This window comes from Phascolarctos cinereus, unplaced genomic scaffold (genome assembly GCF_003287225.1).
Source record: "Phascolarctos cinereus isolate Bilbo 61053 unplaced genomic scaffold, phaCin_HiC Scaffold_8;HRSCAF=390, whole genome shotgun sequence".
Classification (NCBI taxonomy): domain Eukaryota; kingdom Metazoa; phylum Chordata; class Mammalia; order Diprotodontia; family Phascolarctidae; genus Phascolarctos; species Phascolarctos cinereus.
This window is the reverse complement of record NW_027556291.1, coordinates 73,326,229-73,342,204: the sequence shown is the minus strand read 5'-3', so window position 1 is coordinate 73,342,204 and position 15,976 is coordinate 73,326,229. Positions and strand designations below refer to the sequence as shown.

The following is a 15,976-nucleotide window of genomic DNA, read 5'->3' as shown; positions in this document are numbered from 1 at the left end:
TCCCCTGAATCATCTCTTTTTCAGTGTAAATAATCCTAATTCCTTCAACCAATCCTCATACGGCATACACACAAAGATCATCGCCATCTTGGTTGCCTCCTCTGGACATTCTCATGTCCTCTCTAAAATGTGATGCCCAGAACTGAATGCAATCATCCAGATGTGAGCTGACAGGACAGAGGACACCTGTCTAGAATTGGACACCATGACTTTCTTGATGCAACCTAAAATCACATTAGCTTTCTTGGTGCCTATTACTACTGTTGGCTTGGCCACCTACAGCCCCTATGCCATTCTTATACAAAGTACTGTTAGTTCAGATCTCCACCTTCCCATAGCTGAGAGGTAGAATGAAATGAATCCACTTGCAGCCCTCTGCCTAATTACTCACTTCTACCCTCCCTTCTTTTTTTTTTATTGTTATTACTATCTTTTGTTTTTATATTGCCTAAATTTCCCCTCCTTTTCCCTCCCCAGTCCCAGAGAGCCATCCCTTATAACACATCTTTTAGAAACAAAAAGAAAGAAAAGAAAAAAAAGAGGATAAAGAAAAAATCAGCAAAATTGATCAATACATTGAAAAAAAAATCTGACATTTGCAATATGCAGTATTCCACACCTGCGAACCCCCACCCTTCTCAACCACAGCAGAGGAGTGGAAACAGATGCCTTCTCATGTCTCTTCTTTGGGGTCTGGCTTGTTCTTGGCATTTCCCAGCATTCACTGTTGATTGTTCTGTGGTGGTTCCTTCCATTTCCATTCTTGTCGTCATTGTCCATATTGTTTTCCTGGCTCTGCTTCCTTCACTTGGCGTCAGTTCATGCTTCTCTGTGTTCATCATATTTGTCATTTCTCACAGCCCAGTAATCTTCCAGTACCATTCCAGCACCATGGTTTGTTCAGCCCTTCCTCAGTCAATGGACAGCTACTCTGTTTCCAGTGCTTTGCTACCACAAAAAGTTGGTGGATAAAGAACCTTCTTTTTACTCCTTGGTTTCTAATAGTGGAATCTCTGGGTCAAAGGGTATGGACATTTTAGTCACTTTTGCATAATGCAAATTGCTTTGCAGAATGGTTGTACTGATTCACAGCATTAGTGTGCCTATTAACCCATAACTCCTCCAACATTGACTTATTGCCATCTTTTGTCCTCTTTGCCAATTTGCTGAATATAAGGTAAAACCTCAAGGTTGTTTTGATTTGCATTTCTCTTATTAGTGATTTGGGACATTCTTTCACATGGTTGCTAATAGTTTTCAATTCTTTTGAGAATTGTTTGTTCATATCCTTTGACCACTTATCTATTCGAGAATGGCTTTTGGTTTTATATATATATATATATATATATATATACACACACACACACACACACACACATACATACATATATATGTGTGTGTGTGTGCATGTTGTAGAGATATACATAATATATATGCTATAGATATTTATAGACATATATTACGTATATATGTGTGTGTGTATATTAATCGTATATCTTGGAGAAATTTGATACAAAGATTTTTTTTCCCATTTGACCACTTCCCTTCTTATTGCATTAATTTTGTTTGTATAGAAGCTTTTAAATTTTATACAGTCAAACCCACCCTCACTTGTTTCAACTCCCTGTCTTACAGCTCTGCACTTATTTCCCCTGGTGAGCACCAAAGTACCCAAACTCTTACTTTTGAGTCAGAAGAATCCTCAACCAATGGTCAGCCTGTCCAAAAGACCCACTAGCAGAACAAAGGGAAAACCAAATGGGTTTTATAATAACATTTGGGGAACCTTACCGGCCTCCTAGGAAATGGGGAGATTTGTTCAGCCCATAGTCCCAGATTTTTTCCTGGGCAGCGATAAAGTAGTGGCGAGTTCGTTTCTGGAAACTGCGAGGCCCCTGGCTCTCACTATCTTCATAGATATCAAAATCTTCCACTTGGATGTCCAGGCTGCTGTCATCATAGCTGTCTTTTTCTGTCTCTAACTGGACAGAAGTCGGGACTGTTTCCTCTGGAAGGAAATTCAGTGCAGATGGTTGTTGAGGGCTCTCAGAAGAACTGAGGCCCAAGGTGGGAGGGGGCTCAGCTTGTTCCTGACTTGTTCCTTCTGTTAGTTTCTCCTCTCTCTTGAGTAGGCTTAGGTGGGGAATAGTATCTGTTTTGGGAAAAGCTTGATCTTCTGGCTGATGATCTTGGGATTTCCATTCTTCTCCTGTGAACATCTGGTTGGCAATATGGCTAGCCCAGAAAAAAGGATGTATTTCCTTTGGGAAAGGCCTTGCTAAAGCTTTGGCTTCCCCTTTTATTAAGGCCACTTCCTCTGACCTCATCCCTTTACTAGATTCAGTAGCTGCCTGAGATCTAAGAGAAATGGCCTCTGCTAAGTGATGTGGGTGGTCAGTGATACTTGAATGAGGAGCCACCTGCATCTCTGACCTGATGTCTAAGTCAGGCAGGTCTTCTTGATGTGCAGGCTTACCAGGATGTCTTTGGAAAGAGGTCATCTCTCCCTGGGCACTACCCACCTCTTGACCTTCAGAAAGCTCTAGGCTGAGGGTGTTTAATGTAACATTACTTTCTTTGATTGCATACATAGCCCAATTGCCTTCTTGAGTTTCATGGCTTCTTTCCTTGAGGTTGTTAATATGGTCTGTTGACTGGAGTTGAGAAGAGTCAGTGTAAGAAGAGGACAGAACCAACTGGGTAGGGCTTGGGGACGGAAATAACTGAGCCTTTTGAGAAGATACTGTGGAATCATCTGGCCTAGAGGCCCCTTGGCTACTCCCAGGCCAGTAGGTCAAGAGAGGATGGGAAGTGGCAGCTTTCTGTACCTCTCTAGAGTCTGGCTTGAGCATGTTACCTTGGAGAATAAATTGCCTTATTTTTGACCACTGGATTGCCTTGGCATTGTCTTCAAACTCATTCCCTGTTTCAGGCTCTTCCAGCAGTAGGCCCTGGGAAGGGCTCTTCTGACTTGGACTTGGGTCTCTATCTGCTCTTTGCTCACTGTGATTGTCTAAAGTATGACTCTCTGAGTTTATTTCCTTCACATTCTTTTGAAGTATTATTCCTCCCCTGGCAAATAAATGAGTCTTCTGAAGCCCTGCATCACTTGTTGGACTAATTAACGTATTGGTCAATAGTTGGGAGTTTGGTAAGACTAGCTTGAGTGTGTTCTCACTTCCTCCTTCCAATGTATCGTTCTCCTTGATGCTTGACAAGAAAAGGGCCTTAAGAAGCTTCTTTCTGTGGGTCACCAAGTAGGGTGGAGGTGAGGCTATATTCTCTGAGTCAGGTGTTTCCATTCTTTCTATCACTTCTTGAAACTGTGATCTTTGTCTTGGGGTATAAGTCCCCTGTATAGTGACTAACTGAGTAGGCCACACATTCTTGCTGTTGTCCTTAAGTCTCATTCCTCTGAGGTCAGGATCATTTGTAAATGTCTTCTCTGCTGGTGCCACTGTACTCTTTTCTGAGAAGGGATTCTTCCTATCCCAAAGCTCAAGTGCTAAGACTGTTGTCATGGGATGCTCCAAGGCAATCTCTGTCTCAGGGGCCTGGGGGTCCTTTCTCTCCTTTGCCCTTTTACCACTCACTAAATCTGGTGGTGACACTTTCCTAAAGAAAGCCGAGTCTTCCTGGTGAAATGATACAGTCTTCATACTGTCTATAGCCAGTGGGACAGAGCGTATTTTTCTTGGGGGGTCCATGAGCTCTTTTCTCAGGGCCATCTCATCAGCTGGCAGATGATGGGGCATGGGAACAGTTACATTCCTATCTGGGAGAGTGCTGCTGTTACCCTGAGAAGGTGTTTCATGAGACTCTGCATCTTTTACTGACACAATATCTTTCCCAACCAACAACCCGTTTTCATACAGTACCACTGGCCCACCCATAGGGAGCCTGGGAGGGCTTACAGAGCCACCAGCTGCCATATTTGATCTGACCAAAGAAATATTCCCTTTGAAGGCCTTTCCTTCAGCTGCTCTGGCTTCTTGAGCACTCATTTCTTGGAATCCTCCATCCATTTTGCTTTCTAGGGAAACTACTTTGTCATTCTTTGAAGCCACTTCTAAAGCCTTGGAGTCAGCAGGGTTAGGGTCCCTCAGCTGTATGGGTGTAGCTTTCTCAGCGAGGGGAGGGCCCTTTGGGCCTCCAAGGGTTTCTGGATGTCTTGACATGGACCCTGTCTCTTTCCATTGAACAAAAGGGATCTGTGAAGTAGTCTCTCTTAGGGCTGCAGCCATCAGGTTAGAAGCTAAAAGGGCTGGAGAAAGAGTTATATTCTCTGAGGACCTGGGAAGCTCAGAATCCTCCTTCCTCATGGGTACTCTGATCAGTGCCTGCAAATGCCCCCATGTGGGCTTATTGCTTTTGGGATGGAGGCCAGGCCGTATAAGTGGAATTGGTGACCCAATCCCATAGTGCTGGAATGTTTGGTTTAAACTAGGGGATTCAGTTGGCTTCCTGAGCTTTTGCACCCTGCCTGGGCCCTGACTACTTTGCTCTCTTGGCCCAGGGAGATAGTTCATAGGAAGAGGTTCATAGGTTGTATCTTCCAGAGCTGGTTGGAATAGATTACCTGGGTCAGCCAGGCAGTGCTTAGAAAGCACTGGTGTATCACCAGGCATCAAGTTTTGTGATGTGGGCCCCTGGCTCTCCTCCTGGAGGTGGGAGTAAACTTCCACAGGGTCAGAGTTGGATGCTGTGGTGCTTGGGGAGGGCAGCTTGTTGGGGCATGGGTGCTGATGCTGAATGCTCCTTAAGCTTCTGGGCTCCAGGAAGCTATCTTTCCTCAACAAGTCAGCTGGTAGCTCATCATAGTATTCCTGAGAATCCTCAGTGTTCCTGGCACAAGTTGCAACCTTCAACAAGGCTGTCATGCCTCTGTTCCTAAATTCAGGGTTGTGGCAGCCTAGCATCCAGGTACCTAGAGACAAGGGAAGAAGAGCAACAGCTTATTAGGAAGCAAAGCCTAGCCTAGCCCAGTCCAGCCTGGCTCAGGATGCTGCTCTGATATGCCTGTGCTAGCATTTCCTCTTTTCTGAGGCCACATGTATCTTCCAACGTATCTTCTCCTAGCATTCTCAGGTACAGGCATAGAAGCAGGAGAGATAGAGTTGGCATGGTGCCAACTGCTTTAAAGTTGACAAAGCACTTTATAGAGACTCACTTGAGTTTTACAACACCTTGGACAAAAGCATTCCAGGAAGAATTAGCCCCATTTTACAGGTGAAGAAATTGAGGCCCTGAGAGGTGATCTGACTTGCCAAGGTCACACAGCTATGAAGTGTCTGAGGAGAGATGGTTCTTCCAGACCCTGAGTCTAGCATCTACACCCACACCTTACCATGTGTCCTCACTCTGTAACTGGTATTGTTTCTCCCCTTTCCCTTCTGCCTTTTTCCCACTTTCTCCCTTTTCCCCTCTTCCTTCCTTCCCCTTCCTCTCTTCTCTTCTCTTGTTAAACTGGCCATAATGTGGAATTCCATTGTATTTTAAGAATATTTGTTGTATTTAAGGGATTTCAAAGTATCCGTATGGATTAAGTCAGAGATGTCAAACAGCCCAGGGGCCACATGCCTCCCCCAACACTCCCCAATGGGACAGAACCAAATTAAAATAGAGTCGGGAAATATTTAACAGAATATAACATAATGCTTTAGAATGTCATTTTATATATAATTTCTAATATATAATATATGCTAGCTAATATTAAATAATAAAATAGAGATAATATTACATTTTCAAACTAAGTCACACTGCAGCTCTGCTACAGGGAACCTTCTCTATGGTTTCATGTCCCCTGTTTCTATTTGAGTTTGACATTGCTGGATTAGTGGATAGAGGGTTGGTTTTGGAACCAGAACAACTGGGGTTCAAGTCCTTCCTCTGACACATACAGGCAGCATGACCCTGGGCAAGTTCCTTCCTCTTTCATCACTCTAGACAGCTCTCCAGAGCTAGAAACTGCCAAAGAGGTGCTGACCTACATTGGTAAGGAGAGTTCTCTCTCCTGGGCTTTCTCTATCCCAGTTTCTATCTCTGTTAGACTGATTGAACACAGGTTTGGTTCTTGTTTGTCATTTTTAGATCATACGAGCTGAAACTTTTCTATTTCTATACCTCAAAAGTAAAAATGAAATCCCTCAAGACAATCAAGTTTTGTGTTTTAGTTACATGTAGCCCTCAATGGCCCCTTTTCCTTGGCCCTTCACAGAATGGATTTCCCTGGGGCTCAGTAAGGACTGTCCTCCTCACCACCTTCCACCCCCAACCAACTCAAGGTCCTAGATCAGAACCCCAAAGAAAAGTGGCACCTGATGTTATCACAGCCCTTTCGCCTCCTTTTTCTCCTTTAATCTTTATACCAACCCTGTGAAGTCACTGTCTCAGGGATGGCTATGTACATTTCCCAGATGGGTGGGAGGGAGTGACTCATACCAGATTGCACAGCTCCTCAGTAGTCAAGTGAATCCTTTGCCACCTTGTCTGTACCACCTCGTCTTCCCAGGGATTAGAGAGGAGAAATAGAAATCCCAATGCAAATCTAACTAGGCTTTCATTCAAGTCTGGAGTGGTTTGTATGGAACTCCAGACTGCTGGAGGGAGTGCTGAGCACTGAGTGCATGATTGGTGCCAGAGGTTCTTTGAGGAGAAACAGATGTGGTTCCAAATAAGAAACAAGTGGAGAGAGAAGCAGTAGCCATGTAGGGGAAGCTGTCCTCAACATGGCCCTGATTTTCAGCTTGCCTTCCTAGAGATTGCTAGAATGAACTAACTTCGTCGAGATAAAGGCCTCTCTTGGTTTGAGCTGAGATAAAATAAGAGAGCTGAACCTTTGGTGGCAGCAGAGGGGCACCAGCCCCCTGGAGCCTTGCTGGGAAAACACAGGGAACTAAGATGACTGGCTAACTGAGGTCTGATAGGACGTTCCTCATCTGAGGAGGTCTAGAAAAGGGAGGTAGGAATAGAGCTGGTTCCTTTATGTTCCTCAGGCCTCCCTCTTTGCCTTTTTCTTAGTCTTTCTTCCAGGGACAGCAAGCAGGGATTTCTGTGACTGGGTCACAGATGGCAGCCCTCCAGTCTGGCCTGGAGCTCACACTCAAGGCCTGCCAATTCAGCAGAACACACCAGTGCTTGGCCCTTCATTCAGAGAGACTTGAAGAGCCTAGGCTTAGCTGCCCACAAAGATAAGGTCTTTGTGGGGAACTGCCAGCTATCTTAGTAGGTCCCAAAGTAACAAAATCAAGTGATAGCTCCACTCCACTGATTCACTGGCATTGTTTGAAAAAGCTGAAATGGCCAAGTTATGGTTTAGGGTGAGTGTTGACAAGCCCCAGGGCATGAGACCTGGACTGACCTGGGGCCTGCCACTTGTCTTCATCTTTTTGGCCCCATCTGGACAGTGGAGGTGCTATCTCCACAACCACCCCCAACCTCTCTCTCAATCTTTCTCTCTCTCTCTCTCTCTCTCACATACACACACACACACACACACACTCACACACACACTCTCACACATCCCTCTATCACTCTTACTCCTGCCCTTTGAGGCCAAGTAGGACAAGCTTAGTGCCTTTGGTCTCTATGCACAAACTAAGGCTACTCTAGTTTCCGCATACTTCACCTTTCTAAGACTCAGCTTTCCCATTTGCAAAACGAGAGCTTTGGACTAATTGATCTCTCAGGGGGTTTCCAGTTCTGACATTCTGTGACTCTGAGCTTTGTTTTTTTCTCCCAGATGTGGAAACTCAATGCTTGATTTGGGTATGGTCATTAAGCACTACTTCCTACTTCTCCAAATCCATTGATTTGGGTTTTAGTATTGGCCCAAAGGTTTGCTACAGTGTAGACACTCCCAGGGATACAGTGATGTGGCCGGTGGTCACTATTCTGAGTAACTGACCCGGGTTATCCATGGTCATGTAGACAGTGTCTCCAGAAAATGGGAAGAGGGTAAGTGTGTCCTCAAAGACCATATTGTGCTTGAAGGTATAGCCAGAGAAAAAGACAGACAAGAAATCGGTCTGGGCTCCAACGCTGAGTATGTGCCAGTAAGCCACTTCGTGCAAGCAGGCAGCCAGGTGTAAGCTGTTGAACACATAGCCATTGATACCTGAAAGGCAATGAAGACCAAAAGATTTTCTCAGGGCTACAGTGTCCATACCACAGCTGATAAGGAGACTGTTAGAGATAAATATGTGGCAAGCAATCAATCAATAAACATTAATTAAGTGAACTGGGATTATGTGAATTGGGACTCTCAGATCACTCCTAGACAAATATAATTTTGCTATCACAGAAAAACATGTTATAAATCAGCCTCACACACAAAGTGAGGAGTCAAGCAGGCTCAGGGACCAAAAAGGAAGGCTCTAGATCTCAGGAATAGAAATCAGTCAGGAGAAAGCCCTAGAGCCAAGGGACTAATTCCCAGAGTTGAGACCCCACCCCTCAAGCTCCCAGTAGCTGACCAGAGATCAACAAGAATACTAATGGCCAACATTTTGGTAGGATTTGAAGGTTTCTACAGAGTTTTATGTACAACAATAACGAATCAATAAATAAGCATTTAGTAAACATCTAGTATGTGACAGGCACTGTTCTGGGTAGAAGGAGTTTAGAGACAAAAAGGATAGTTCCTGCTCTTTAGGAGCTGACATTCTATTAAGTGAGACAATGTGGACCTCTGTAAGGGTTTACAGGACATCTACAAAATTAATAAATACAAGGCATTTTTATGGGTAGCCCTAGCTGCTTGGGGGAGGGGAAGATGTGGAAGGCATGAGTACCTGAGCTGAGCTTGGAAGGAAACTCAAGTGTCTAGGTGGCCAAGGTGAAGAAAGAATACATTTCAGGGATACAAAGGCATGGAGATGGGAGATAGAAAAAAAGAAACTGGCTCACAGAGTGCCTAAAGGGGAATGATATATAATAAACCAGAACAAGATTGCAAAGGGCTTTAAATACCCACCAGAAGAATTCTTTTAATCTGAAAGGCAACCATTAGGAGCCACTAGAACTTTTTGAGCAGGGGACTGACATGGTGTGCAACAGAAAAATAACTGTGTGTAAAATTGTAATTGTGTATATGAATTGTAAAAGAGAGAGACTTGAGGCAAGGAAACCAATTAGCAGACAGTTGCCTCCAGATGAGGAGAGATGAGGGCACTGACTGTATCTGTGGTATGTGGGAGAGGGAAAAGTTGAGGATTACATTGAGGCTGAGAACCTGGTTGAATGGAAGGATGGTTGTTGTTTTTCAGTCACGTCTGACTCTTCATGACTCCATAGACCACAGCATGCCAGGCCCTTCTATCTTCCACTATCTCTCAAAGTCTGTCCAAGTTCATGTTAGTTGTTTCCATGACACTATCTATCCATCTCACCCTCTGCTGTCTCCTTTTCCTTTTGCCTTCAATCTTTACCAACATCAGGGTTTTTTCCAATGAGTTTTGTCTGCTCATTATGTGGCCAAAGTATTTAAGCTTCAGCTTCAGTATTTGACCTTCCAGTGAATAGCCTGAATTAATTTCTTTAAGTATTGACTGATTCTACCTTCTTGCTGTCCAAGGGACTCTCAAAAGTCTTCTCTAGCACCACAATTTAAAAGGGTTGATTCTGTGGTTCTCAGCTTTTATAGTCCAGCTCTCACAGCTATACATTGCTACTGGAAAAACCATAGCTTTAACTATAAAGACATTTGTCCACAAGGTGATATCTTTACTTTTTACTATGCTATCCAGATTTGCCATAGCTTTCCTTCATAGGAGCATCTTTTAATTTCATGGCTGTAGTCACCATCTGCAGTGATCTTTGAGTCCAAGAATTAATCTGACACTTCTTCCATGTCTTCTCCCTCTATTTGCCAGAAAATATGGGACCAGTTGTCAAGATATTAATTTTTTTTTACATTCAGCTTCAAGCCAGCTTTTACACTTTCCTCTTTCACCCTTATCAAGAGGCTTCTGCACTCTTCACTTTCTGCCATCAGAGTAGTATCATCTGCCTGTCCGAGATTGTTGATATTTCTCCCAGAAACCTTAATTCTGACTTTTGATTCTTCCACCTTGGCATTTCACATGATGTACTCTGCATATAGGTTAAATAAATAAGGTGACAATATACAGCCTTGTCGTACTTTTTCTCCAGTCTTAAACCAATCACTTAGTTGTTCCATGTTCAGTTCTAACTGTTGCTTCTTGGCCCACATACAAGTTCCTCAGGAGACAAGTAAGACAATCTGGTACCCCCATCTCTTTGAGGACTTGCCACATTTTGCTGTGATCCACACAGTCAAAGGCTTTAGTGTAGTCAATGAAGCAGAAGTAGATATTTTTCTGGAACTCTCTTGCTTTCTCCATAATCCAGCAAATGTTGGCAATTTGGTCTCTAGTTCCTCTGCCTCTTTGAAAACCAGCCTGCTCTTCTGGTAATTCTCGGTTCACACATTGCTGAAGCCTAGTTTGCAGAATCTTAAACATAACCTTGCTGGCATGTGAAATGAGCACAGTTGTTTGGTAACTTGGTTTTTTTTTTTGGGGGGGGGTGTTAGGCAATGGGGTTAAGTGACTTGCCCAGGGTCACACAGCTAGCAAGTGTTATGTATCTGAGGTCAAATTTGAACTCAGGTCCTTCTGAATTCAGGGCCGGTGCTCTATCTAATGCGCGACCTAGCTGCCCCTATGTGTTTGGTAATTTGAACATCGCTTGGCATTGTCCTTCTTTAGGATTGGGACATAAACTGATCTTTTCCAATCCAGTGGCCGTTGTTGTGTTTTCCAAATTTGCTGGCTTCTTGAGTGCAGCACTTTAATAGCATCATCTTTTAGGGTTTTAAATAGCTCAGCTAGAATTCCATCACCTCTACTAGTCTTATTGCTTACTATGCTTACTAAGGCCCACTTGACTTCATTCTCCAGGATGTCTGGCTCTAGATCAGTAACCACACCATCATGGTTATTGGTGATGTTAAGATCTTCCTTATACAGTTCTTTTGCATATTCTTGCCACCTCTTCTTAATCTCTTCTGCTTCTGTTAAATCTCTACCATTTTTGTTTTTTATCACGCCCATTTTTGGTATCAGCACCATATTTGTATCATAAAAAGAATTTGGTTAAGACTCCTTCTTCACCTATTTTCCCAAATAGTCTATATAGTATTGGAATTAATTGTTCTTTAAGTGTTTGATAGAATTCACATGTAAATCCATCTGGCCCTGGAGATTTTTTCCTAGGGCTTGTTATCATGCCCAACTTTGCATGAAACTTTCCCTTAATATCCCTAATTTTCTTGAAGAGATCTCTAGTCTTTCCCATTCTATTGTTTCCTTCTATTCCTTTGCATTATTCATTTAAGAAAACTTTCTTATCTCTCCTTGCTATTCTCTGAAATTCTGCATTCAGTTGGATATATCTTTCCCTCTCTCCTTGACATTTCTCTCTTCAGCTATTTGTAAAGCTTCATCAGACAGCCATTTAGCTTTCCTGCTCTTCTTTTTTCTTTGGAATATTTTTTTGTTGCTGCCTCCTGTACAATGTTACAAACCTCTGTCCGTAGTTCTTCAGGCGCTCTATCTACTAAATCTAATCCCTTAAATCTATTCATCACTTTCACTTCATATTCATAAGTGATATTTTAGGTCATACCTAATATGGTCTAATGGTTTTCCCTACTTTCTTCAACTTAAGTCTGAATTTTGAATAAGAAGCTCATGATCTGAGCCAGTCAGCTCTAGGTCTTGTTTTAACTGACTGTATAGAACTTCTCTACTTTTGTGGTTGCAAAGAATATAATCAATTTGATTGTCACATTGACCATCTGGTGATGTCCATGTATAGAGTTGCCTTTTATTGAAAAAGAGTGTTTGTCAGGAAAATGATAAATGTTGGAGAAGATGTGGGAAAACTGGAACACTAATGCATTGTTAGTGGAATTGTGAAATGATCCAACCATTTTGGAGAGCAATTTGGAACTATGCCCAAAGGGCTATAAAAATGTGCATACCCTTTGACCCAGCAATAGCACTTCTAGAGTTGTGTCCCAAAGAGATCATACAAATGGGAAAAGGACCCACATGTACAAAAATATTTATAGCAGATCTTTTTTGTGATGGCAAAGAATTGGAAATTGAGAGGATGCCCATCAACTGGGGAATGGCTGAACAAGTTGTAGTATATGAATGTAATGGAATACTATTGTGCTATAAGAAATGATGAGCAGGCTGACTTCAGAAAAACCTGGAAAGACTTATATGGTCTGATGCTGAGTGAAGTGAGCAGAACCAGGAAAACATTGTACACAGTAATAGCCATGTTGTGCGATGACTAACATTGATAGACTTAGCCTTCCTCAGCAATGCAAGGATCTAAGATATCTCCAGAGGTCTCGTGATGGAAAATGCTATCTACATCCAAAGAAAGAACTATGGAGTTTGAATGCAGATTGAAGCATACTATTTGCTACTTTTTTCTTATGTTTTGTTTTGTTTTCTCTTTTTTGTGGTTTCTCCTATTGGTTCTAATTCTTCCTTACAACATCATTAATGTGAAAATATGTTTAATAGAAATGTATATATATAGCCTATATCAGATTGTGTGCCATCTTGGGGAGGGACATAGGGAGGGAGGGGGAGAAAAATTTAAAACTGAAAAGCTTATGGAAGTGATTGTTGATAAATCGAAATAAATTTTTAAAAAAGGAAAAAAAAAGGAAAAGAGTGTTTGTAATGACCAGAGAGTTATCTTGACAAAACTCTATTAGTCTCTGCCTTGCTTCATTTTGTATTCCAAGGCCAAACTTGCCTGTTATTCCAACTATCTTTTGATTTCCTACTTTGGCATTCCAATCCCCTATGATGAATGTGACATCTTTGCATATGTATGTGTTATTTTTAGAAGATGTTGTAGAACTGACCAACTTTGGCCTCCTTGGCATCAATGGTTGGAGCACAGACTTGTATTACTGTGATGTTGAATGGTTTGCCTTGAATTCAAACAGATATCATTTGGTCATTTTTAAGATTATACCCCAGTACTGCTTTTCTCACCCTTTAATTAACTATGAGGGCTATTCAATTTCTTCTAAGGGATTCTTGCCCATAGTGGTATATGAAGTGATCATCTGAATTAAGTTTACCCATTCCCATCCATTTAAATTCGCTGACACCCAAGATGTTGATTTTTCATCTTTCCATCTCTTGTTTGACCACATCCAGCTTACCTTGGTTCATGGATCCTACATTCCAGGTTCCTTTGTAATACTGATCTTTAAAGCATCAGACTTCCATTTCATCAGCAGACATCCACAGCTGAGCTTCCTTTTGGCTTTGGCCCAGCCACTTCATTTGCACTGGAGCTACTTGCAGTTGTTCTCTACTCTTCCCCAGTAGCGTATTGGACACCTTCTGACCTGAGGGGATCATCTTCCAATGTCATCTCTTTCATCATTTTAATACAGTTCATGGGGTTTTCTTGGCAAAGATACTAGAGTGGCTTGCAATTTTCTTCTTCAGTGGATGGTAGTAAACTCAAATGAATTAGAAAAATTCAGAAGAAGGGTAAATTTTGGGGAAAAGATAATGAATTCCATTTTGGACATATTGAATTTGAGAAGTGTACTGGACATCTGGTTCAAACTGTCCACTGGACAGCCGTTGCTGCAGGCCGGGGCTCAGAAGAAAATCCAGGGCTAGAAACACAGATCTGGAAGTCAGCTGCATAGAGATGATAACTGAACCCATGGGAACCATAAGGCGATCAGCAGAGAGAATATAGAGAAAAGAGAAAGGGGCCCAAGATAGAGCCTTAGGATAGCCTTTCTGACCACAATATTTTGGCTTTCCACCTCTCCCTCTGCCTTCCCTTGCCAAATTCTACTCTTCATCCATACTGTGAACTCCAATCCCTCAACCCCTCAATTCTCTACCAAGTTATTTCCTCTGCACTAGCTACTTCCTCCTCTTTTCTTCTTCAAACCTAAGCCTAACCCTTGGTGAACCAGTTCAACTCTGGACCATTCTCCCATCCCGAGTCCCTTACCATTTTACCAATTTCACCCTGCCAAGCTTCCTTGGATCATTCTCACCATCTTCCATCTTCACTCCTACATACATGCTTCTGAACAAAGGTGGAGAGAAACATGAAACTGACTGGGTGCACTATAATTTTATGTTATATAACCTCAACTGGGCCCTCACTGATGCCACACAATCCTACTCTCCACAGAAGCTCTTCTAAACTTTTTTATTCTTCCTTGAATTTCCCATGGCTTCTCCTCCCCGCCCCCCTCAGCTGAGAACCTTGCCTCATATTTTACAAAAAAAAAAATTTGAGGTCATTTGCCATTAGCTCCCTCTTCTCTTCTCTATCCCATATCACTTGAATGTCTTCTGCTGCCATCTCTTCCTTCACATCTATCTCACACAAAGAGGTGGCCCTTCTCCTTGCAAAGGAAACTCGCATTCTATTCTCTCTCCTCCAACAGTTTGCCTCCTCTGTCTTCCTGACTCTATCGTTTATCTTCAATTTCTCCTTGTCTACTGGTTCCCTCCCTACTGACTACAAACATGCCCATGTCTACTCAAAAAATCTTCACTTCATCTTTCCATCTCTGATAACTATTATCCTATATCTCTTCTGCCTTTTGTGGGTAGACTGCTCAAAAAGGCCATCTACAATAGGTGCCTCTACTTCCTCTCCTGTCACTCTCTTCTTAACCCCTTACAATCTATCTTCTGACCTCATCATTCCACCATTCTTTCTCCAAAGTTACCAATGATCTCTTAATTGCCAAATCTAATGGTTTTTTCCCAGTCTTTATTTTCTTCAATCTCTCTGCAGCCTTTGACACTGTTGACCACTCTCTTCTCCTTGATACTCTCTTCTCTCTAGGTTTTCAGGACATCTCTCTCGCCTGACTCTCTTCCTACTTATCAGACCACTTCTTCTCAGTCTCCTTTGCTGAATCCTCCTTCAGATCACACCAGCTAACTGTGGGTGTCCCCCAGGGTTCTGGGACCTTCTTTTGTCCATTTATACTACTTCACTTGGTGATCCCATCAGCTCCCATGGATTTAATTATCATCTCTTTATTGGTAATTCGCTTATTATTTTTTTGGAGGTAATCGGGTTAAGTTACTTGCCCAGGGTCACACAGCTAGTAAGTGTCTGAGGCCAGATTTAAACTCAGGTCCTCCTGACATCAGGGCTGGTGCTCTATCTACTGCACCACCTAGCATTTATTAGTAATTCTCAAATCTACCTATCTTTCCCTAATCTCTCTGCTGACCTCCAATCTTGCATCTCTAACTACCTTTCAGATATCTTGAACTGGTTGTCTAGTAGACATTAAGACATCTAATCTTAAACTCAATATGTCTAAAACTAAACTGATTATTTCTTTCCCAAACTCCTCCCATAACTTCGCTAATACTGTTGAGGGCAACATCATCTTCCCATTCCTCAAGCTCACAACCTAGGTGTTATCTTCAACTTTTTACTATTTCTCACCCCCACATATCCAATCTGCTACTAAGGACTGTCTACCTCACCTTTAGGATATCTCTAGAATGTTTCCACTTCTCTCCTTTAATACTGCCCCAACCCTGGTGTTGGCCTTCATCACTTCATAATTAGACTATTACAATAGTCTACTGATGGGTCTGCCTGCCCCAAGTCTTTCCCCACTCCAGTCTATTCTTCATTTAGCTGCCAAGATGATTTTCCTAAGGTGGTGGTCTGACCATGTCACCCCACTTCTCAATCAACTCCAGTGGCTCCCTATCACCTCTAGGTAGGAAATACAAAATGCTCTGCATGTCATTCAAAGTCCTTCATAACCTAGCCACCTCCTACCTTTCGAGTCTTCTTACACCTCACTACTCAACATGTACTTATTCCTCCAACAAGATGCATCTTTTGGCTCCAGGCATTTTCACTGGCTGTGTCCCATACCTGGAAGGCTCTCCTTCTTCAT

The 15,976-nt window shown here is 42.5% G+C and overlaps 1 protein-coding gene across 7 annotated transcripts in view; it reads right to left on the bottom strand.

Moving 5' to 3' along the window:
- The window catches only part of F8 (coagulation factor VIII), a 137,647-nt gene that overhangs the window by 36,971 nt on the left and 84,700 nt on the right, over positions 1 to 15,976 (bottom strand). For all 7 annotated transcript variants that reach the window (XM_020975580.2, XM_020975584.2, XM_020975583.2 and 4 more), the window contains exons 13-14: positions 7,907 to 8,116; positions 1,792 to 4,927 (exon numbers count right to left, since the gene is read on the bottom strand). In XM_020975580.2, coding sequence (XP_020831239.1) covers positions 1,792 to 4,927; positions 7,907 to 8,116 — 3,346 coding nt within the window. The remainder of the gene's footprint in view (positions 1 to 1,791; positions 4,928 to 7,906; positions 8,117 to 15,976) is intronic.